General features: G+C 37.3%; 1 protein-coding gene across 3 annotated transcripts in view; it reads left to right on the top strand.

Moving 5' to 3' along the window:
• The window catches only part of negr1 (neuronal growth regulator 1), a 264,347-nt gene that overhangs the window by 147,644 nt on the left and 91,487 nt on the right, over positions 1-25,216 (top strand). For all 3 annotated transcript variants that reach the window (XM_049479098.1, XM_015605766.3, XM_007249079.4), the window contains exon 5: positions 19,535-19,655. In XM_049479098.1, the coding sequence (XP_049335055.1) occupies positions 19,535-19,655 (121 nt within the window). The remainder of the gene's footprint in view (positions 1-19,534; positions 19,656-25,216) is intronic.

Genomic DNA, 25,216 nt, shown 5'->3' with positions numbered 1-25,216 from the left:
ATTTGAATACTATATAAGACCAATTGGTATCACTTTCTGCTGTGTTATATCAAGTTCAAAGCCCTCTGCTGACAATTTAATGGAGATGCGGATTTCGTTTTCCAGCAGGACTTGGCACACTGCCAAAAATACCAATTGGTCTTATATAATATACTATATTTTAGTTTTCTGAGACATTGACTTTTGGGTTTTCATTGGCTGTAAGCCATAATCATCAACAATAAAATAAATAAATGCTTAAAATAGGTCACTCTGTGTGTAGTGAGTTTCACATTTTGAACTGAATTACTGAAATAAAGCAATTTTTTTTAATGATTTTCAATTTTTTTTTTTAATGCACTAGTAGACATTAGGTTTCCAACGTATGGTCAAATATCTAAATTCTGATAATATTTGCCTATGATATTATTATTTTCAGCTATTAATGTAACAAACAAAATGTATAGGATCTCCTGAAAATGACATCTGGCATGAGTTCATGTCTTACAATCTTACAATTTTAATTATTATTTTTTTCATTTTTAGGCAAATAAGCAAATGTCAAATTATCAAAAAAATAGATAAACAGTATTTACAGATGTTTATTACAAGGAGCTTATGTCATTTCACTGCATTCAAGCTGAGATTAAAATGGCAAAACAAAAAGGGGCAGAACACTATAGACTGCAGTAGCCTGGCAGTGTCAGTGTGTGATGACATACTGTTCATAGCGATATTGGAATTATATCATATCAGCCAAAATGAAGAAATATATTGTGATTTACATGGAACCTTGTATTTTTTAATCATGTAGATTTGTTTCCTGTATCCTGCAGCATTTCTCAAAATCTCTTTGCCTACCCAAGAAGCAAACATGACTCTAAACACTGCACTAGCCTAGCAGAAGGAAGTTAATGCTTGACAAAGTTTGATATCAAGCGTACAACAAGATAAAACAGTCAGTGAAGAAGCTGGTAGCTTTCAGATGCAATGAGAAGCCTCTACAAACATGTAGCACATTTTCATAACAAAGATCTTTGTGCTTTGTTTCATAATTCATTATCACACACAACTGTACAGAGTCTGAACACAACTTTTACTGGGGAGAAGCTTAACAATGCAAAATAAGTCTAGCAAATCAATAACAAATTCCACCATAAATAAGATAAAACAGGTAATTACCCTTAACAGTAGTTGCTAAAATTGACTGAATCTATTTTTTCCATGACATATCTAACTGAGAATGATTATATTTGTCCGACATTCTTGTTATTATGACAACATTTAATATACAGATCATAGTATTAATATATTTTAATAACATATTGGTACCTGACATGCTGGTGAGATCTGGTGACAAACCCTGCCATTTTAATACTGCAATATATATTGTGGGAGAAAATACGTTGCAGTGTGATTTGTCTTGAATATTGTTTAATATCTACTCTAAACACTAGTTTGTATGATCATGCATCATGATCATGTATCAAGCATGCAAGAGATAAGACATTTTCCTGATTAAAAAAAATATATATATTTGGGCCATTCCACTGAATTTATTTTTTTATTTTTATCTTTTTTCAACTTGATAATAACACATGTATTTATCAAATCAAATCAAATTTATTTGTATAGCGCTTTTTACAACTGGTGTTTTCACAAAGCAGAAACTATTCAAAACATGTACTGGTCAAACTCAGGCAGCTTTAATTACTTTTATACAAGGTTTCTAATTCGAAGGAGGTAACAAAACTCATGTGAAATTTAAAAAGCATGTTTACAAAAAATTCCACTAATTCCTTTTATTTTCTCTTTATTTTTTGACTGCATGTTCAAATAATTGATATTTATGATGAAAAAAATCACTCCTGTTACTGGAACTCATTCCTGTTACTTTTTATGTTTCGAGTAACTGGAACGAAAGTAACAGGATTTTTTTTTTAAGCATAGAATTAGTAAAAAACATGAAAAATAGCTAAATGGAGGCTATGCTAATAGCACGAGGACACTGAGCACATTCTTATCTTAGTGATTTTGCAAAAAAAAATTATTTAAAAAATAAACTAATAATATCTAAGAATTAATTTTGGTAACAGGACAGATTGTTGATATTGACCTTCTTTATTCAAATAGTTACAATAAGATCAGATAAATACAGAAAAACAAATAAGGGAACTTCATTTTGGTTATCCCATGATCTTCACAAGAACCAACTGATGTCACTTCCTGTTGTAGATATGACTTGGTGTAGTATGTTCAGATGTTTCAGATGGGGTAAACTTGTTACGGTAACAGGAATGAGTGAAACCCAGGGACACAACTAACGAAAATGTGTTTTTTAACTTAAATACTATGCATTTATTATGAAAAAATATATATTTTTTTAGAGCATAGACAGGATTTGGAGTCACACAACAACATGCAAAAAAATATCTCAGTCATGTATAGCTCAAGCATCTAATTAAATTAGATTTTTTACACTCTTAGTAATAAATGTGTGGAATTTGCAAATGGGTCAGTGTTCTTTTAGCACTCTGTATGCTTAGAAAGTATATGGTTAATACAATAAGAAAATTAATAATGATAAGATAAAATATCATCATACATTATATTGTCTACCTCTTCTTGGATCTCTATTTATACTAGAAATAAAATGCAGCTTTACAGTGCAGCTATCTTGGTTAATAATCCCGGCAGCCACTAATTACCTGCTTAACAGCATCACTTCCTGGTGTCAAATAAATGAGAGAGCAAGTCGGGGGGGGTGGGGGGTTTGGGGGGGCGTGGTTACTATGAACCTCTGACGTAACCGTCCACAAAGGGGCTTATACATTTTCATAAAGACCTCCCTAATTATGGCATATTGACATTACGAGGCCCAACAGACAAGTAACAGATTGTCTTGATTGTCCATCTTTACTGCAGTGTGCAAAATGGAATCTATTCTTCAATTTGATACGCCAGGAGCTAATTTGTCTATTTACAAAGATTTGTGACTCTGCGGTTAATGATTTCATTCAGCGGAATACATTTCTCCCTTACACACTATTCTCTATGGGCTGCGCACAGCCTGTGTTTCCTCCTAGCATGACTGTTATTTATAAGGATTGGCTGTATTAGAGAAAGAACATGATGTTATTCTTGAAATGTAAATGGAAATCTTAATGAATTAATAAATCTTGGCTGCTAAACCCCGGCGCTGGCGGACAGAACGGGACAATGAGGTGGAGACGGCGGTTGAAGCAGTCTTTCTGTTTGTAAGCTGATAAGTCACGGACTGATGAGTCCATTTCTTAATTGTGAAGAAAACTCATTCTAGGCTGGGGCTGAAGAGGTGGATTATTAATTGATCTTTTAAATAAAAAAAATAAAAAATGCATCCCGCACTCCGTTGGTGAAATAATACTGCGAAATGGCAAAATAATTCTTTATTATTTATTTAATGTAATATATATATATATATATATATATATATATATATATATATATATATATATATATATTTGGCCATGAGTTATACCAATTAATCATTTAATACGTCAGCTCGGGGAATGCACAGCACGAATGCAAAGCCGAATGAATGGTTGGTGTCAATGCGCTCCAAAGTACCAGAGCTATCAGACTGACATTTAAAGGCCCAAACAAAGGGAACCGGATTAGTAGATGAATTCTATTTAACCAGTGACCTTTGCTATGCAGTAATGGATCGCGCCATGTGCCTCAAGTGTGTCCTCGAGTGATCAAGATATCATTTATGCAGAATGAAGTATGAATTAGCGTATTTTTTGGACTGTAAGGCGCGCAGTATTACAAGGCACACTATTAATGAACGTCTGTTTTCTGGTCTGTTTTTATACATTAGGTGCACTGGATTTTAAGGCGCATTTTAAGCCACACTAGTAAGGAACAGGGGTGTCGCCATGTTTCCCTTCTAATTTAGCATGAATTAGCAAAAAACATGAAAAATAGCTAAATGGCGGCTATGCTAATAGCATGAGGACACTGAACACATTCTGATTTTACTGATTTTCCCAAAATTTGTATTTTAAAAAATGAACAAAAACATCTAAGAATTAAGTTATGTAACAGGACAGAGCATTGAGATTGACCTCCACAATCAAAGTTACAATAAGATCAAAAGATAGGAATGAAGTATCAATTACCATATTTTTCGGACTATAAGGAGCGCTGTATTACATGGGGTCTATTTTCTGATCTATTTTCATACATTAGGAGCACTGGATTTTAAGGTGCATTTTAAGCTACACTAGTAAGGAACAGGGGTATCGCCATGTTTCCCTTCTAATTTAGCAGGTCTCTGGTGCCGCTGGGGGCATCTAAGTAAAGAAAACAGTCAAACGAGCATTAGATGTTAATCTACTCAGACTTCTCTCCTGTAAACTGTTTATTTGGGTGAGTAAAACACTTCCGTTTATTTACAGTGAGCTTAGATTTCCAATATTTTTAACAGCACGGTTAGCAGCAGCGCTAGTAAAAGTAGCCCAACAGCGCTACGCTGTGGAACCCTGAGTGTTTCGGTAATCCAGGGTGCTATCAGCTAGTGGTTCTTCCCACATAGCTTGTTTTAACGCTGTAAACACGCAGATTACAGTCTGATATACTCACCTCTAAATGCCAAAAAAGCTAGCGCTGCGTGTGTAATGTAATGCTAATACTGCTCCAGCCTTGGTGCTGGAGAAACTTCACTGAAACTCCTGTATAATGCTGTACTTTACTGGAGTGGCTTTACTGCTTCTTCCAACCTGACTGGTAACATTCATACATAAGGCACACCAGATTATAAAGCCAATTGTCAATTTTTGCAGCCCCCTGGCTAAACTGCCCCAACACTGTCGAGACAAGACCACCGGCCGCTCAGGATCACAGGTTAAACCTGTCTGAGTCCAACATTGAGCCTATATCCACATGCCAATACTCCAGGATCAATAACTAAGGACTTGAGTCACCTACTGACATGATACACATATCAAATCAAACCACAGAAACGGCCCCTTCAATCAAAAGTAGAAGACATGTAGAAGCAGCCTGGAATCTCTTGAAAATAATGTCTGGCATGTTTAACTGTTTACTACAATTGATTTCTAATTTTGTAGCCAAATAAAGATGCATTAAAAGGGGAAATATTATGCAAATCTCACTTTTTACGTACTTTCGACTGCCCCTATAAACACTCCATGCAAATAAAAAAAAATCCATTAATCTGTTGTTTGGGAATCAGTAGAAAGAGTTTGGTGCCATAAATCATAAGCTTCTATGAGCTGTGACCTTATTGTGACGTCAGAATAGCACAAGCTATTTATCGCAATCTAACATCTAGCCTAACGTCTGGTAAACGCTCATGGGGCGTGTCCAGCAACATTTATTATTTTTATTTGCTTAAAAGTGACAGAGCCCTTAAATGGCTCATTCTGAAAAAGACTGAAACTGGCAGGAATAGGGCTGATGAGATCTGTGTGATTACATACATTACTGCTGGTGGCTTATATCGTTTATATTGACATCAGGTTATATTGTGTGAACTTGAAAGTTTTTTCAAGATTTTTTTGCATTGGTTTTGCTATTTTTGTGAAGCTTCATGTTTCACAGGGTTCCTGCAGGTCTTTAAAAAGTCTTAAATGTCTTAAATTAATTAAGGTCTTAAATTTACTGTAAATTCGTTGTAGGTATTACATTTTCAGACTGTGCGTTCAGTGCCGGTGGGAAAGCACATGCTAACTTTAGTGGTGAGTTTGCTAACGTTACCAGAAAGGGAACTAAGCTTAGCGGAGACCTAGCTAACTTTAGCGGGAAACGTTAGCATTGAGTTATCTAGCCAAATCACTCGGGAGAGAACTAAGGTTAGCGGTGAGCTAGCTAACATAGTAACATTAGCAGCGAGTTGTGTAGCTAGATTACTGTGGAAAGAACTAAGGTTAGTGGAGAGCTAGCTAACATAGTAACATTAGCTGTAAGCTAGCTAGCATGCTAACATAATAACATTACTGGCGAGTTAGCTACGTTAGCGGGGAGAGAACTAAGGTTAACGGCGAGCTAGATTAGCGTGGAGCTAGATAACATAGTAACGTTAGCGGCGAGTTAGCTACGTAAAGTGTTGATTTCCAATACAACAAATCATTTTCTACCATGTGACTACACTACTGATTCAGTATGTTCTCAGTTATAAGCCCTATCCAGAGAAGATTAGTTTCTCAGGGGGTCCTGAGGTGGTCTTCTGTGATTTTTATCCCGTCGCTGAACTTCGTGGGTGTACGGTAATTGTATTCCCATCCAGATGCACATCTCACGTCACCTCACATTAAATAAAATAGCTATTTGTTCACTGCCACGCACCGTAATTACACTTTGGGTACACGTTTCCACGGAGATCCCTGTAAAAACACAACAGCGAGTGCAAATGAAGGAGCTACTGAACGAACTGAACGTCATGAGACTGAGAAAGCCTTTTTAAAAAAATCCTAGCTGGTCCTCCTCTTTATTCAGTTTCAGTCTGGATTTTATCACTAGAAATAGAAGTGTGAATTATTTTTCACAGACTTCCCCCTGGGAAACTAATCCTGTCAGGATTAGATTGACTTTGGTAAATTTTAATTTTATTTTTTGTCGCAGTAGTATATTCTTAAAGTTACTATTGTACATTGTATTATCTCTAAGATAAAAAAGAAACTGACATATTGTGATATTATTTATTTTAGGTCCATATTGCCCACCCTCTACTTCAGAGGATGTTTAAGCTCATGCTCGTGCTTCTAATTTCCCTGCACCGGAAACCCCTGTGTTCAACACTCTGGAAGTCTGTGTGTGTGTGTGTGTGTGTGTATTTTCAGGTCTTTTCAGGCGGCGTTCGTTTTTCTTTTTTTAGGGGGGCTTGTCAGTTTAATTTGCATTTGTGATCAAGCTGCAACTGGCGAATTTGTCAAACAGTAAGCCCTGCAGCACACATTTTTCACAGCAACTGTGCTATTTCCAGATCCTCCCATCTGGTGGGGGGCTTTGGAACTCGCAGATGATTTACAATTGCACTCTTCTGTTATGGAGCCTGTAAATTGCTGGGATTATTGGGCTTTCATGATTTTTTACACTGCTACTTTGCATTAGCCAATGCTGGACCGCGCTGCCTGCCAGCAGTGATGACGCCTTGGAGGACCCGATGTAATTGAATCAGAGAACTTGTGTAATGAATTTGCATTTAACACTGACTTGCTCCTCTCGTTCATAGCTGGGATTCGTTGAAAGGGGCTTGTATTCTCTTCTGAGGAGACTGCTGAATTGTACACAAACATGTAATCCTTTTTTGATGCTGCGTAATCTCTGTTAACCATGCTCTTTATGATGCTGTGTGTCTCTGCTCAGTGCAACAGCTCAGTGTCTTCTACACGCTTTATTTATTTATTTATTTCAAATGACCACCCCATCCCACGTTCAGTGTGTATTGGGGGTATAAGAAAATTTCTAGATTTTAGCGATTGTATTGGTTGTGAAAGACATTTAATAATTCATTATTATATTTAATGATTGGGACTTTAAAAAGTCTTCCCGTATATAAGAGCTGTAAGTAGTTCATAAAGAAGTGCTGTAAAACACATTGTCACTGGACTGTCACTGACTGGACTCTATAAGTCTGGGTTTGTAAGTTGCCAGTAGAACGGTACATGTCTGACTGCATTGTGCCAAGTGTAAAGTCTGGTAGAGGGGGGATTATGGTGTGGGGTACGTTTTTCCAAAGTGCTTCAGCATCCCAAGAGATTTAAGACAATTTCAATTTAGACAATTTTGTACAAACAAAGCAACGTCCATAAAGACGTAAAGATGGATGAGCAAGGTTGGAGTGGAAGAACTTGACTGGCCTGCACAGAACCCTGACCTTAATCCAACAGAACTCCTTTGCAATTAATTAGTGGAGCGGAGACTGTGAGCCAGGCCTTTTCATCCAACATCAGTATGTCAAACCTAAAAAAAATGTATCAAAAATGTATATGTCAAACCTGAAAGAATCAAAAAATCAAAAAAAAAAAAAAAAAAAACATAAACACAATCTTAAACCTTGTGGAAAGCTTCCCCAAAAAAGCTTAAGTGGTTCGATTTGTAGATCTTGAGCTGACATTACATCAAGTTCTATGGATTAAAAATTAAGCTTGACACTTATCACTTCAAACCCATGTGAGGCTAGGCGAATAAATACTTTTAGAATGTTTTTTTTTTTATGTACTATGACACTTTTTTTTTCCAAATATTTGATTTTAAACAATTGCAATATATTCCCTTGCTTGCAATACCCTTTGTATCATACTACATATTGCATCAGCATGTTCTTGCCAATACACAGCCCAAGTATGTAATTAGGAGATACTGTAGTATGTGTAGTGCTGGATATCTGTTTCACAATATATTTCTGTCAATACGAAATAATTCCCTTTATTGATGAAAGAGTTTTAGGCACCAAAGCAAATGACACTAATCCATTTATCTCAGCAATATGAGTGTTTTTACCTGAAAAAGGACCACATATGATTTAAATAGATGCAAATAAACATACAGTAAAGCGTAACAAAGAATTCTCATGTTTAACTAAGTATGTTATATCCTGTGAGCCAAGCTGAAGAACAAATTTAGTTCGAGGTTTCTCCTACATTTTTGCTGTAAACTGGATTTTTTTGCACTCTCTGTAATGAAATGTACCGTGATGATATCCTTATTGTCACAATATGCTTATTGTTGATGCGATAAGAAAATTTTCGTGATGCGAAAATAGCATATATCGATAAATATTGTCCAGCACTAAGTATGGGTTTACAGCAGTCAAATGTTCTGTGTGAACGGAGATTCTACTTTCTTTAAAAGTGCATTGTTTTTTTCTTTTTTACCTTGTTAGCGCTTTAAATAAAAAAAAAATCTGACGCACATTGAAATTAGAGCTCACTATAGTCGCTGGCTTCTGAACACGTTGCCAGGTTTAAGCTGTCAGATTTGTCCCAATATAGACTCATTTGTCCCGTTTTCTCCTAATTGGAAGTGTTTGCCTCAGACTGTTTTAAATCCCCCCATTTCCATTCCCTCAAAGCCCGGCGAAACTACAGGCTCTCGCCTCCGCCGCTTTTTATTTCTTTGAAGTGCTGTTGTGGCAGTTGTCACAATAGCTTTTTTTTTTTTTTTTCGCTTTCTCCCCGCATTGTTGTTGCTAATGCGGTTAGTAATTAAGGGGATCATCCCTTAGCGCCGACAGATACACTGGTTTGATTCGAGATTGGGAGTTAGCTGTGTGGAAATCTGTCACAGCCAGCTAGCGCTGTGCTTTTAAGGCTTCTGCCAGGACCTGCCAATAGCCAACAATCTCGGTGATGAATGACCTAAAGAAGCCTATCGCCATCCCTCACGCCTCACGGATTTCACCCCCGCCTCAGAGCCGCACGCGAGCCCAGAGTGCGCAAACAGATGAGAGATTAGCATACATTTCTGCAACGTGGAGGACTATTTCAGGCCATTCAGAGGGGTTTTAAACTTCGATTTACTGCCTGCGCAGATGCACACGCATGTCGCTGTGCTTCTGCACTCGCTCGGCGTTCTCGCGGAAAATCCTTCGATTCCCTTCCCGGAAAAAAAAATAAATAAATGTGTCCAAATCGAAGGAAAATAAACGTACGCTTATTAGTATGCCAGGAGAAATGTTAAATATTTTGCCTCCCCCATAGCCAAAATGTCATCTAATGTTCCAAATGTTTGATGTAAACAAGGCATTTTCCTCTTTTTTTCCACTTCCCCACTGAAGAGAGAGGCTTTCAGCAACACACCATTCCAAAAACTTGACACCCTTGTGCAGGAATATAGAGGTGTACAGAAGTGTGTGTGCATGTCTAGAGGGGGCATGGCACATCCAATACTGAATGCCAGCAAAAAAAAAAAGTGCTGCTGCCTCTTGAAAAATAAGCACACACTCAGTGCTATTTAACTCACCCTGTTTTACCTAAAGCACAGCAGACAGCAAGCCTCGTTTAGTTTTTCACAGAGAAAGGCCTGACAAGCATGTGTATGATTTTTGATTGCTGCTGGGTGAGTTTGCGCAGTACTGATTCAGAGTACCAGTCAAAAAGTTTAAAAACACCTTCTCGTTCAATGTTTTTCTATATTTCTATATTTAATGTATTTCCTACGTCGTAGATAAATATTAAAGACATCAAAACAATTAAGAGACATGTATGGAATTACATAGTACGGCGTGGAATTACATAGCACAGTGTGAAGGAAAAGCAGCAGCTATTGTTCAGCACCTCCAGGAACTCTTTCAAGATGCAGAGAAAACTATTCCAGGTGACTCTCCCTCATGAAGACACTGAGATCAAAATACCAAGAGTGAGCAGATCTGTCTTTAAAGCTAATGTGGCTACTTAGAGGCTTACTTTTTTCTTTTTTTACAAAAGAATTCTGCATGAGTTTCTGTATAGCTTTAATATAGTCTTTAATATTAAATTTACAGTGTAAAAAAAAAAAAACATAGCAGTGTTACGTTTAATGCCGGTGGGAGAGCACAGTGGCCCACCGTAAACATCTAGGGGAGAGAACTAAGGTTAGCTACGAGCTAGCTAACATACTAAGGCTAGCGGCAAGTTAGCTACGTTACCGGGGAGAGAACTACGTTTAGGGGAGAGCTAGCTAATGTTACTGGGGAGAGGACTATGGTTAGAAGAGAGCTAGCTAACATACTAACGTTAGTGGCGAGTTAGCTACGTTACCGGGGAGAGAACTACGTTTAGGGGAGAGCTAGCTAATGTTACTGGGGAGAGGACTAAGGTTAGCAGAGAGCTAGCTAACATACTAACGTTAGTGGCGAGTTAGCTACGTTACCTGAGAGAGAACTACAGTTAGTGGAGAGCTAGAATATGTTACCGGTGAGAGGACTAGCAGAGGTTAGCAGAGAGTTAGCTAACATTAGTGGGGGAGAACTAATATTAACAGAGAGCCAGCTAACATACTGTTGTTAGAAGCAAGCCGGCTATCATTAGGGTCACACTAGCTAACTGGAAGGACCAAAAAAGAATATGACTAAGAATATAATAAATAACAAATAACTTTAGGCTGCATTTTACAAATGCGATTTCCAAATGTTTCAGTTGGAGAGACCCCCTTTGTGCATTGTAAGTGGCACTGGGGCCTCACCGCTACCTGGGGTAAAAAACTAAATCTGTAAAGTGTTCTTTAAAGGCATTAAATTGTGCAAGAACCCTGTTATTCTGTTACAGTTTTCTTACATTTTATGTAAACAAATGCACTATATTATAAATGCACAATATATTGTGATGTACTGAATTGTAACCCCTGTATCAGGATACATGTTGTATTGGCAAATTTTACTAGGTAGGCCCAGAGGCAAAGCAATCAGAATACGAATAGATAACAATTACAATAAATCTACCTTTAGTGAAGGCCCTGTTATAGGCCCAGGTCTGTATAATCATCATCATTTTATTCACACATATATGTTTAAAACAATATATGTATAAATTTTTAACATTTATATCATGTGAAAAGGGACACCCTAGGAAGCTCGGGAGCTTTTGAATGGGGCCCAAGCACAGAGATACATGTAACCCCCCCAATCCCCACACCCCCCACTACCCCCCACTATTCAATCGACATCCAAATACAAAATACAATGACCTATAATAGCAATAGGCTATTAATAATAATAACAATAATAATAATAATAATAATAATAATAATAATAATAATAATAATAATAGTAATAATAACAATAATAATAATGACAGCAACAACAAAATACAACAATGTCAGCACACTACAACAACAACAAAAGAAATACCCCAAAAACAACCCTCCTAATAAAGTCCATAGTCTTTCACTTTCCAGTCATACAGTCTAATACAAATACAGAGAAATACAGTGTTAATTCATATTCATATTTGAGCATTTTCCAACAGTACAATCTAGTAGAGTAAATTACAATATGTAGAAAAATTCAATATTAATTCATGTTTAAGCATATTTCAACAGTAGTCGTCTCCTTAATCTCCTTTTAAAAACATGTATAGTTTGAGACATTTGTAAATCTATATCAATATCATTGAAAGGCATAATATATCTGAAAATAATCTGAAAGGCAGGGGGCAGTTCCAAACCAGACATCGTCTCAAAGCAGCAGAAAGGTGTGTAAGAAAGGAACGGTGATGTAGAGACTCATAGAGGCTGGTGATTGGTCGAGACAAGAGTGACGTGCATTGAAGTCTCCTGGTAGAACTTTTTCCAGTACAGAGCCCTAAAAATATCACTTGAACTTTTAGTTCCCAAAGACAATCATGTGCTTTAATCACCTCATCAAAATGGTTTGACCAAAGGTAAATGATCACTTGGCAACCCATCAAAACAAACATTGCAATTTGAGTGGAGGATCTAATTATTTTATTCACTGCAAAATTATAGTTGTTATTAGTGGGAGCTGTAATTACTTGGATTAATTCAATTAAAAATGACACATATAGAAGACTGATCCAAAGTGAACCACCCTTACTATACAGCCAAATGTTTTTTTCTTGTTTGTTTTTTTCTCAGAATTATATCTAATGTATCCTTACAGCCCTATGTATCCAGTTCTCTTTGCATGTACAGTCATACACATATTCACACACCCACATAGACATATACACCAGGTTAATTTTAAAGGATCTACTGGTGCAATGGGAGAGGTGTGAAATTTGCACATCAAGGTTGCACAGTTTATTTAATTAGGTTAAAAAAGGTTGCATTAATGTTTATGTGCATAACTAGATCGATCGACTGTGTTTGAAAACGTAGGTTTTATTTTATTTGATTATTGTATTTATATAGAATACCATATAGGCCCATCATGCTAATTATATTGTTGACTGTTTGTGCAATATACAGACTTGACATCATTTTTGCTGTCTGTAATATTGGCCATAATGTTCACATTAAGGGGCACTGAACCACCTGATTTTTGCTCACTCCACACTCAAAATTGAAAAATAATGTGTGGGATAGTTTGGGAGGGGCACTGGGTGATGATGTATGGGTTTAGAGGCAGGGCAGGAGTGAGAGCTGATTGGCTGAGCTGCAGCAGCAGCTGTGTGCCTCTGTTAGCGGTGGATGTCATAAAAAAATGTGTGGCCACCCCTTATTAAGGTGTTGGAACAAGGTCCTAATGCATGGGAACAAGAAAATAAAATCTTGAGAACGAGATTATTAAGGTGTAGCCACAACTTATTAAGATGTGGGAATTAGTTATTTAAATCTATCTGGAGAATATTTAATCTTGCTTTTCTGTAAATTTATGCTCATTAAGAAACTGAATTATACATCAAAGCTCCAATCCAAGAATAATCTTTTGTAAGAAAATGGAATTAATTACCTTAATTATCTTGTTCCCACACCTAACTTATCTTGTTCCCACACCTAAATGATCTTGTTTCCACGCCTTAATAAGGCGTGGCCATGCATTATTATTATTATTTTTTTTTTTATGTCACCTTAGGGGCTCTGTACAATTCAGCTATTAATAGAAAAAATATGGTTTAGGGTTTAGTGGCTCTTTAAGATGAATTACCAAAATGTTAACTTTGTTTAGAAGCAGCAAATTAATTTTATTTATTTTAGATTTTTTTTTGGATAATAAAAAAAAGATTATTATTATTATTATTATTATTATTATTATTATTATTATTATTATTATTATTATTATTATTATTATTATTATTATTATAACTATTATTATTATTATTATTATTGTTGTTGATGTTTTTATTAACATATATCATTAACTTATTATTTTAGGTTTGAAACTTCAACAATAATAACGTTTATTGCAATTATTTCACGAGAATATATATTGTCAACAGAAAAATATTTATTGTGACAGACCTAGACCTAATATTCTTTTCTATTAACAAACATGGTTCTTTCTGAAACCCAAAGTGTCTCTTTTCTATTGCCCACAGAAAAGCACCTGTAATTTAGGACATTAGATTGTTTATTGAATATGTGCTAATGGGCAGGAAATATTCTAATTATCCTAATTATATTAATTAGGGAACTTACCTACTAAATACTGTCCTGTTTTATGAGAACGGCTCATTATACAATTCTTTATGCTCTTTGTGTAGATTATAGTGCCGAGCAACAAAGAACGACACTTTTATATATATATATATATTTTTTTTTTTTGTCTTTTGGGAAAGCTTTTTAAATGTCAAAAAGTAGCACTTAGGATTTCTTCACATTGCATTACTCTTGCACTGGATTGCATTCTTCTCTTGCCCACCTTACTTGTACTGTGCAAACTGCAACACCTGTCACAGAGATATCAGCGGAATGCTCCAAATGTGCAGGATGTTCTTCACTTTCGGATGTAGGTTATGGTCACATGAACGATTACAGAAATGTTAAAATGTCCCTTTAATCTGTTATCTTATCCATAAATCTCTCCTACATGAACAGTTTTCTCCCGCTCTGCCCTGTTAAGCCCGGTTGAGATTATGTAAGGCTTCATGGGCTTTTAAACGGGCTGCTGACTGTACTTTACGTCTCACAGGCCGCAAGCATCAATTGGCGCTTTTTCAAAAGCGCAGAAACTCCGTATACATATGGCAAAACTCTGCATTCACGCTGTGTTCATCTGTCGTACAGCTATTTCCAAGCTTTCCCTGGAGAGCTGCAGTGGAGGAATAATAAAAATAATCAGTTTAAACCAGGCCTTCAGTCTCAGATGAAGGCTTGAGCAGAGCGAGAGAAGCGAGGGAGACATTTAAACACTTTCCATGTAAAAATGGCATGGTGCTTAAAGTGGCGAACGGTGAGTGGCACAGCAGAGTCGTGGAGTTGAATGTTTATTCTCCCAAAAAAAAAAAAAAAAAAACACTGCAAATAGATGGTGTGCCGTAAACTGAGCTTTTTTTTATCTTAGTCATTTCTCTATATGAGAGCAAAGCTGGACCAGTAGGAACTTCTATAATACGAGACTAACCAGATGTTTGACCAGCATGTGTGGGGAGACCCTGGACAGTTTTTTTGGCACAGCAGTGGATTTTAGCTTGGTTTATTCAGTTTTAGCTGTAAAAGTATGGAGAGAAATTGCAATTCCTTAAATAGGAAAAACATATATCTAAAATATACGCCATAGAAACTGCTAAGAACGCCAACAATGAATGTGTGTGCCTACAAAGGTCTAAAAAATTAATTTAAAATGGAGACAAACAAAGACAAAAAGTTATTTTGTTACAAGAGGTGGAGGTATGTTTGTATGAGTACACAAACAAATAAGGTATTCAACTATAACAACATTGTAACTGTTAAGCATGGTGGTGGAAGCATCATGCCCTGGGGGAGTTTTCTTCAGCAAATAACCTCAAACCATTCGTTAGATGACCTGGACCTGGACACAGTTTGCTGTTCCAAAAGGACACAATGACACCAAACATTTTAAATGTGTTTTGTGAAATTCAGAGATGGTGGATTTTTTATTTTTATTTTTTAATAGCCAGAGTTGTTTATACAGGAGATATATAGAGAAGCCATGTAACCTTAAGAACATTGTAGCTGTTAAGCATGGTGGTGGAAGTATCATGCCCTGGAAATGTTTCTTTTTTTTTTTTAGCATATACTTAAACCATCAGCTAGATGATTAATCAACGTTAATCAGTGGTAGATTGTGTAAATAATTGAGATTGAAATATCGGAAATGTGTTGTATATAGAAAATATGATAGATATAGAAGTTTCTTAGTTTGATAAAACAAACATTTTTGGTTAGCTTGTCACAGTAGGAGGAGTTAAAAACGAGTAAGACATTTAACTCTAAGAACACTGTAACTGTTGAGCATGGTCCACATAGAAAAAGTCTTATAGATAGAAGTTGTATTGCTAGAAGACCCAAAAATTTAATTTATAGAAGTTACTTGATCACAGTGACCAAAGTATTGTTTGTAGGAGTACATAAACAAGTAAGAAATTCTACCCTAAGAACACTGTAACTGTTAAACATGGTGGTGAAAGCATCATGGTCTTGGGACATTTTCCCTCAGCATAACTTAAACCATCGGTAAGATGGCCTGGACCTGGACACAGTTGGGTTTTTCAACAGGACAATGACCCCAAACATATCATATATGTTTTTTTGGCATGGACAAAAAAAACGACACAATTCTGAGATGGAGGATGTGCCGCATTTCTTTTTTTTTTTTTTTTTTTTGCATAAATTCATACTTGTTTCGCTACGGGAGGTTCTTTTTTTTTTTTAGAGGCTCAAGTGTTAAGTTGCCACAGCAGTGGTGTTTAGCTTGGTCTCTCCAGTTTATAGCTGAAAAAAAAGTATGCAGAGAAATTGCAAATCCTCAAATAGGAAAAAAAATATATATAACAATAGAAATGCCATAGAAAAACTGCTAAAGATGCCAACAAAGTTCAAACAAAGACAAAGAGTTGTTTTATTACAGTAGGAGGAAGTATGTTTGTAGGAGTGCCCAAACAAATAAGACATTCAACCCTACGAACACTGTAACTGTTAAGCATGGTGGTGGAAGCACCATATTCAGCATAACCTCAAACCTTCAGTTAGATGACCTGGACCTGGACACAGTTGGGTTTTCCAACAGGACAATGACCCCAAACATATAGTATGTGGTTTGTGGAATGGAAAAAGCCGACACAAATGTGCCGCATTTTATTTTATTTTATTTATTTATTTATTTATTTTTTGCATAAACTCCTACTTGTTTCGCTATGTGAGAGAAACACAGGCCCAGCAGGAACACGGGTTTAACAAGATGTTTGTTCAGCATGTGCGAGGAGGCCCTGGGAGGTTCTCTTTTTTCCGAGTCTCAGGTGTTAAGTTGGCGCAGCAGTGGTGTTTAACTTGGTTTCTCCACTTTCAGCTGTGAAGTTACAGAGAGAGATTTCAGAAGCTGAGATTGGAAAGAACCCTTGTGAACACAACCTTGCACCTCCATGTCTTGCAGGTGATTTCAAACACTGGGTTGTGTGGAATATAAATGCACCCTCGCTCAAATTCAGACATAGCAAGCAATTTAACGCTAGCCGGAAAGACATAAGTGGATCACCCTCCTGAAGGAAGTTGAATCGTGCCAGTTATTTTTTTGCTCTTCTATTTTTTTTTGTTCATCGTTCTGTCGTGCGCCGTATTCGTGCGCCTCGGAAATACGGCGCTGCTCTCAAATAATTTCCTTTTCTCCGAGGACCATTATCGCTCTGCCGAACGCCATTCTGAGGACAGAATGCGGTGTTTAAAGTTGATGTTTTCTGTTCATTCATGCTGCACAAGTTTAATACCCAACAAAAGATTTGTGTAATTAATGCATTGAAATGGGTCTGTTTATGTTCTGTTGAATGAGTCGAAACTGACTTACTAAAGAATCATTTCATGTGTACTTGAAAACCTCTGTTTTTCCCTTTTTTTTCATGGCAGCCTGGAATAAAATGGCCCCTAGTTACGGCTGGCTCTCTGACACTCGCAAAGAGACTCGCACAATGTTTGAGAACATGAAAGAACCCTCATTTCATATTCACAGAACCTGCCTCTGCTATTCAGCCTTTGAACTTCCATTAAGCAGTTTATCACTCTCCAATTCATTTCATTTCTCCAACCCTCGGGATGAATAGTATTTCTCAGCTCTGCGCTAGTAACAGTTTTTCCCCGTGCATTGACCACTCAAGTACTTTGAATGTTACTGTTCTTAACCTGTAACTTTTTCGACTCTTTTTTTCAGTAGATGAGAGCGACACATTAACGTTTTTAAATGTCTTCAATTAGTAAACCACAAATTCTGATTCTTGAGCTTTTAACAATAATGGGCTTTATGCACGACAATTTTTGGGGGGTTTTGTTAAAAATTAAAGTATCATTGAAAAGTTACTTTATTGCAGTAATTCAGTTCCAAATGTGAAGCTCCGAAATTATATAGATGTATTTCACACAAAGTTAAATCTATTTTAAGCCTTTTTTCTTTTATTGTTGATGATTATGGAGCTTACAGTCAATGAAAACCCAAAATTCAGTGTCTCAGAAAACTTGAATATTATACAGTATATGACAGTATATATTTGGTACTTTTGCCAGTGTGGGCAGTGTGCCAAGTCCTGCTGGAAAATGAAATCCACATCCCTATAAAAGTTGTAAAGCAAAGGGAAGCGTGAAGTTTGAACTTTGGACTTGATATGACACAGTGGATCAACACCAGCAGATGACATGTCTCTCCAAACCATCACTGATCATCAGTAAATTTTACATTTTATTTGTAAATCAAGGGAGCAGAGTCTGGAGGAAGAGTGGAGAGACGCACAGTTCAAGCTGCTTGAGGTCTAGTGTGAAGTTTCCACAATCAGTGATGGTTTGGAGAGACATGTCATCTGCTGGTGTTGATCCACTGTGATTTATCAAGTCTAAAGTCAGTGCAGTGTTTTCCCAGAAAATCTTACTGCACTTCATGCTTCCCTCTGCTGACAACTTTTATGGAGATGCAGATTTCATTTTCCAGCAGGACTTGGCACACTGCTCACACTGCTAAAAAGGTCTTTTTTAATGTTCTAATTTTCTGAGAAACTGCCTTTCATTGAGTTTTCATTGGCTGTAAGCCATAATTATCAACAATAAAATAAATAAATGCTTAAAATAGGTCACTCTCTGTGTGATACATCTATATAATATATGAGTTTCACATTTTGAACTGAATTACTGAAATAAAGTAACTTTTCAATGATATTCTGTCCTAATCTTTATTAAAATGCACTAGTATATACAGGAGTATATACAGGGGTTGGACAATCTAACTGAAACACCTGTCATTTTAATGTAGGATGTTTCATGACTAAATTAAAGCAGCCTGGTGGCCAGTCTTGATTAATTGCACATTGCACCAGTAAGAGCAGAGTGTGAAGGTTCAATAAGCAGTGTAAGAGCACAGTTTTGCTCAAAATATTGCAATGCACACAACATTATGGGTGACATACCAGAGTTCAAAAGAGGACAAATTGTCAGTGCACGTCTTGCTGGCGCATCTGTGACCAAGACAGCAAGTCTTCGTGATGTATCAAGAGCCACGGTATCCAGGGTAATGTCAGCATACCACCAAGAAGGACGAACCACATCCAACAGGATTAACTGTGGACGTTGTAAGAGGAAGCTGTCTGAAAGGGATGTTCGTGTGCTAATCCGGATTGTATCCAAAAAACATAAAACCACAGCTGCCCAAATCACGGCAGAATTCAGTGTGCACCTCAACTCTCCTGTTTCCACCATTGTCCAACCCCTGTAAATATACAGTATGCCTACAAGGCAAATACATGCTTTTCTTTTAATAAATGTGGGTAAAAAGTGGCAAAATTAAATAAAATACTGAGATAAAAGCTGCTCAGGGTTTAGTATTTGGCTTTCATCTAAATGTTTTGTTTTGTTCGATTTCAGTTTCAACCATTTTTTTACAAATAATACTGATATTTTAGCACTTGTTGTATCTGTTGGTTAGTCTGATAATCTGCTTTGTGTTTGTGTTTCTCTGCAGATCCTCCACACATTCAGGAGATGAAGAGTCATGGGGTCCGGCCTGGTTTACCAGCACTGCTGAGGTGCGAGGCGTCTGCTATCCCCTATCCAAGCTTTGAGTGGTACAAGGGAGAGAAGAGGTAGGACTCAAAGGCAGGATGATAAAAAGCCTGGCTTTTATCACTTTTTTTTTTTTTTTTGTTTCTGCACGGACTTGATATATTTTTACTCATCGTATATTATCATGCATTATAAGTCTGCTCATCCTTGATTCGAGCTGCATGCTGCAATGAAGATTTATGTCAGCCTCTTCCTCTGTTGAGTAAAGTGCGCCTTTGAGGATAGTGGGCCAGAGATACAATCTAAATTCCTGTAAATATTCAGGCCACATGACTGGGTGAGCAGGGAATCCAGATCATTTCATGCCTTGCTTTACTGCCGCGGGAGAGCATGGCAGCGAGGCACTTTTTTTTCTTTTGGGATGAATATTCATATTCCGTTTTCATGCTCTCAGTGTCGGGAGCACGTGCATTCTATATGTTCTCTGCGTCCCGCACATCTGAAATTCAGCGAGCGTTATTTATAGCTTCCTTCATTCAGCCGAAAGCAGGAGTCACGCTATGAATCGGACAAAGCTGCTGTTGAGAAATCTTACACTATAAGGCTTAACCTTGCATTTTAATTAAATGTTTGCATAACCTCACCACCAGTAAAGAGCATTTCCAGTTCCTGCATCAATCAGTGTCGACTCAAGTGGTGGTTCTTGAATTTAAAAACCAAATTACCCCATTACCCATCATTTACCCACTCTTTCTGAGTACGATCTGAATCAGCAGTTCACACTGTGCTAATTGTAATTATAGGCTTCACTCGATTCATTCAAATTGCTAAGGAGGCATTGGCATTGGTTCTAGGGTTTGCCTAATTTAAGACTTTACATTTGTTTTTCTTCATAAACCATCAGGATTTTTCCCCCCCCTCCTTCCTGCTTTCAGAACATATAATCCATATCTATGGGATCATTACAGCCTCTGCGTGATTACCCACACATTCAGTTTGCAGTCTACCACATTAAGTATGTGCATGGTAATGAATAGTGTCGTGTTTAATCTGCAGTGTATAAAAAAAACACACCGTTCAGACAGTCATAACATTAAAAACACTGACAGTAGAAAGGATTGTTACAGAAACGGGAGAAATGGGATATACTGTACATGCAGTGTTAGGCAGCAAGTGGACTGTCAGTTCTTAAAATTGATGTGCTGAAGGCAGGACAGGCTAAAAGTGGGCAAGCATATGGATCGGAGTGATTTAACTGGAGCCAGATTTTCATGGCTGAGTGACTTGATAAGAGCATCTTCAAAACATCTGGCAGATCTTGTTGGTGGTGACTGGTTTTCAGTAATCAGTCGTACCAAACGTTGAAATGGTGACCATGCCATGGGCGCTTATTTGCACATATGAGATTCATGGAGGTCCCAACACACAACATACAGGATTTAAAGTAGGTTTTTTACTATATCCGTTTTTTGGACAATATATTCTTGCAGAAATAATTCTGATAAAAGTTGACGTTGTCATTTGATTAAAAACTGTAATCAAACAAACCACTAGTTTTAGTGGCTGAAGATTCAGTTCAAAGTTGATTCAGAGCCTGTTTAGAGTGTACTCACAGTCTCTGTGTCTCAAAGTGCCCGAACACAACACATTACACATTTATTCACTGAATGTCAGCAGATTTAAAGTTTAAATGTCCTTTAAGTCATATTGTGCTTTGTTGGTATGTCTGTTGGGATTTTAAAGTATTGTTTTGTTATTGCTTTTTCTTTGACAAAAATACTTAAATTACTGTATTTTTCGCACTATAAGGTGCACCAGATTCTAAGGCACATTATGCTACCAGGGTTGTCGCCATGTTTTTCTTCTAATTTTGCAGGTCTTGCTAAGCTAATTTCAATAAACAAAACTGTAATTCTTTCATTCTTTTAAACTCAAACAAGCGCTAGATGTTAATCTACACAGATTTATCTCCTGAAAACAGTTTATTTGTGTGAGTAAAGCGCTTCCACTTATTAGAGTAAGCTTAGATTTTCAATTTCTAGTAAGGATAGGTGCAGCAGCATTAGCAGCCAACCACTAGGTCTGGATGCAGTTAGCAGCTAATGTCGCCCGATAGTGCTACACTTATGATCCCTACACTTATTCTGGTAAGCTATCGTCCCTCGTAGCTTGTTTTAACACGGTAAACGTGCAGGCTACAGTCCAATATACTCACCTCTGATGGCTAATGCTTATACTGATCCAGTAGTGCTAGCCAGGGTTAGCAGCAGCCTACAGGCCGGGCTTAGCACGGTTAGAGACTAATGCTAATACTGCTGGAGAAACTAAACTGAAACTTCTGTATAACGCTGTACTTCAGAGGAGTGGCTTTACTGCTTTTTACAACCTGACTGGTAGAATTCATACATAAGGTGCACTGATGATTTTTGGGTAAATTAAAGGATTTTAAGTGCGCCTTATAGTTCAAAAATGTTATGGTATTTTTTACAATGGTGAGGAAAAATAGCAAAATAAATTTAAACCTGCAAAAATATGTTCTGTTTTATGATATGTATGGCCTTATGATTTAGATTATGCAGGGAACATGGACAAAATTATAGTATTGAGGATTAAACCATGCAATATGCATAAAAATGTGAATTTTTCTGATATTGCTATATGTAATTGAAGCACTTTCAATATATACAAATTTGCCATTTGTGATTGTTTAATTCCATTTTTTTACTGGTTCCAAATGGGCACTATATTTGCCATTCAGTCCATTTTTTTTTTATTTAAGCAACAAAAAATAATGTGATATTGAAGTCGTGTGGAATTAAAAGGCACTAACATGGGAGTGCAGTGTTCTGCTCTGTGTTATAACCCTCTGTTTTGCAAATGCCACTGTGCTTTTTTTTAGTGTTAGGGTGGTTGTTTTGTTGCTAAAGACCAGAAGCATCCCACTCCCTCTCGCCGTGATCGTCCCGGCAAAACCTTTTGCTAACATTTGAGCAAATCTCAGTAGGAGAGCAAACAACAGCTGCTTAGAGATTTGCTGGACATAAGGTCAGGCGCATCTCCTCAGCTCGGAGAGGAACACACATAGTCCATCAATTCAAATGTGTTTAGGGAGTTGCTGCGCTGCGAGGGCAGGGGAGTTCCACCCTCTGCACGTTTCACCTTAGCTTCAGACGTGTAACCCTTGTACAAAGCCGATGACAACACAACAACTGCGCTTTCGAGAGGTCTGTTCTCACAACCACGGCATAATATACCCATGTATTCAGACTTCAGACACTTCAGACACCGCAGACTGGGTCATATTTAAAGCGTACTCGTGAATTTTAACTTGTTAGCAGGGATGCATGCCTGGGATCAGTCAGGACTGAGGTCAGCTGAGATTCCCTCGTAACCCAGGCTCTGCAATCGACCCACTGATTTTCATTTTGTCTGATCTATACAGCAATTTTACGGCTTTTTACGGCCGGCCAAGGCCACGTGCACTGCATTAAGAGTGCTGAGCGTTCAAATGTGTGTGTGTGTGTGTGCACTGAAAAAATGATTACAAGGGGGGATCTGAGTGGTCCAGTGAAGTAAGGCACTGCCAGTTTGTGCCAAGGATCATCGGTTCGAATCTCGGTCATGCTGCTTGCCATCAGCAGCCGGAGTCTGAGAGAGTACAATTGATAATGCTTTCACTGGGTGGGTGGTTGGGTAGGTGTTTGATGGAGTAGATAGTGCTCTTTCCCCACATCACTCCCAAGGCTGGTTTGCATGTGTCAGAGGAGGCTGTGTTGGCCTTTAGCTTCATTATGTCAGGATAGGGGGAGTCCTAATTACTGGGTTGGGTCAGTGGCCTTATAAATTGGGGAGAAAAATAGAAAAAAATCTTAATTTTCGATCAATTTGAACAGGTATCAAAATATCTTATTTATTCTGGTCTTTCTACCCTTTTCTATTCTGTTTTAGGCCTGGCACACACTACAAGCATAAGCAATATAACATCAAAGGATATTTCATACTAATACCAGGTCTTAAATGTCTGAATGACACACATATAAAAAAAGTCATGCACAAAAACATGGACATGAAAACTGTCCACTTACTGTATTTTTTAGCACTATAAGGCGCACTGTATTAAAAGGCGCACTATCAATGAACGTCTATTTTCTGGTCTATTTTCTGGTCTATTTTCATACATAAAGTGCACTGGATTATAAGGCTCATTTTAAGAGACACTATAAGGAACTTCTAATTCAGCAAGTCTCGCCGCTGGGTGATGGTGGTGGAGTAGATAACTAAGTTAACTGTAATAAAAAAAAACTTTATTTTAAAGTCAAACGAGCGCTTGATGTTAATCTACACAAAATTTTTCTCCTGAAAACTGTTTATTTGGGTGATTAAAGAGCTTCCATTTATTCACAGTAAGCTTAGATTACCAAATTTCTCCAGCACTTAGGCTTGAGCATTAGCATTAGCGGCTAACCGCACCACCAGCCGGGGACTACTCCTCTCTAAACGGCGAAAGAGCTAATGCAGTTTGTGAGTAATGCTAATGCTGCTCCAGCAGTGCTAACCAGGGTTAGGAGCAGCCTACAGGCTGACAATATTCCCCTCTGAACGGGGAAATAGCGGTTACCGGAGAACCAAACTAAAACTCCTGTATAAAGCTGTACTTCAGAAGAGTGGCTTTACTGCTCCTTAACACCTGACTGGTAAAATTCATACATAAAACGCACTGGATTAAAAGGTGCCCTGTCGATTTTTTGGGAAAATAAATTAAATAATTTTTGGTTCGTAAAATATGGCAAATGCCTTTTTCATCTGTTTCTAATAGTGCTGTCAACATTTACAACACAAATTAATCATGTAACAAAACAACGCTTACTGATGAGTTCTGAAAGTAGATGCCTCCTTTTAAGCTGTTTAGTGTGGAATATGGAGCTAAACAGCATTTGTATCCTCCACTACTAAAACTCTCAGTTAAACTCAGTCATTTAGCACATTACAATATTCTAGTTTAAAAAACATCAAAACTACCCTGATATATTATAACAACAATAAAAAAAGATCTGTCATAGTCTGCCAGGTCCAAATCACACTACACCATTATTACTATTGTCCCTTTCCTAAAAATACAGTTAAACACCAGCACTTTAAAAATTGGACTGGAATTGGCACCAATAAAACTAATCCAAGTGTTTCTAACACTGATTCTTTTGATTATTCACATTTAAATACCCACTATCAGAAGCTTAGTCTACCACAATACAATACAGTATGACCAGATCCTTGCACAAATCCACAGGCTGAGTAACAGCAGTCAAAAAGCTCTGATTCTTTATTGGCTGAGAGTCTCTGGGAAACCCAGTTGATTCCCACTGAGGCAAGACTGTCTGGAAGGATTACTCGCTGTCTAGTTCAGAGCAGTGTGCGCTTTCAATCAGAGCATTTTCACAGCCATGTCCAATAGCTGAGTGATTGACATTCATATATCCATGTTCTTTTTGTGCAATAGAGTAGTTGTGCTTTTCGCCCCCACCTCCTGAAGAGATTGGTTACTGGAGATTACGAATTTGGATGATATACAGTATCAGTCAAACATTTGGGCACATCTCTCATCTTCTCATTCTGTGTGTTTTCCTTCTTTTTTATGATTTTT

The sequence above is a fragment of the Astyanax mexicanus genome, chromosome 5, assembly GCF_023375975.1.
Source record: "Astyanax mexicanus isolate ESR-SI-001 chromosome 5, AstMex3_surface, whole genome shotgun sequence".
Classification (NCBI taxonomy): domain Eukaryota; kingdom Metazoa; phylum Chordata; class Actinopteri; order Characiformes; family Acestrorhamphidae; genus Astyanax; species Astyanax mexicanus.
The sequence above is the reverse complement of the archived record's forward strand: the minus strand, read 5'-3'. Positions and strand labels throughout refer to the sequence as shown.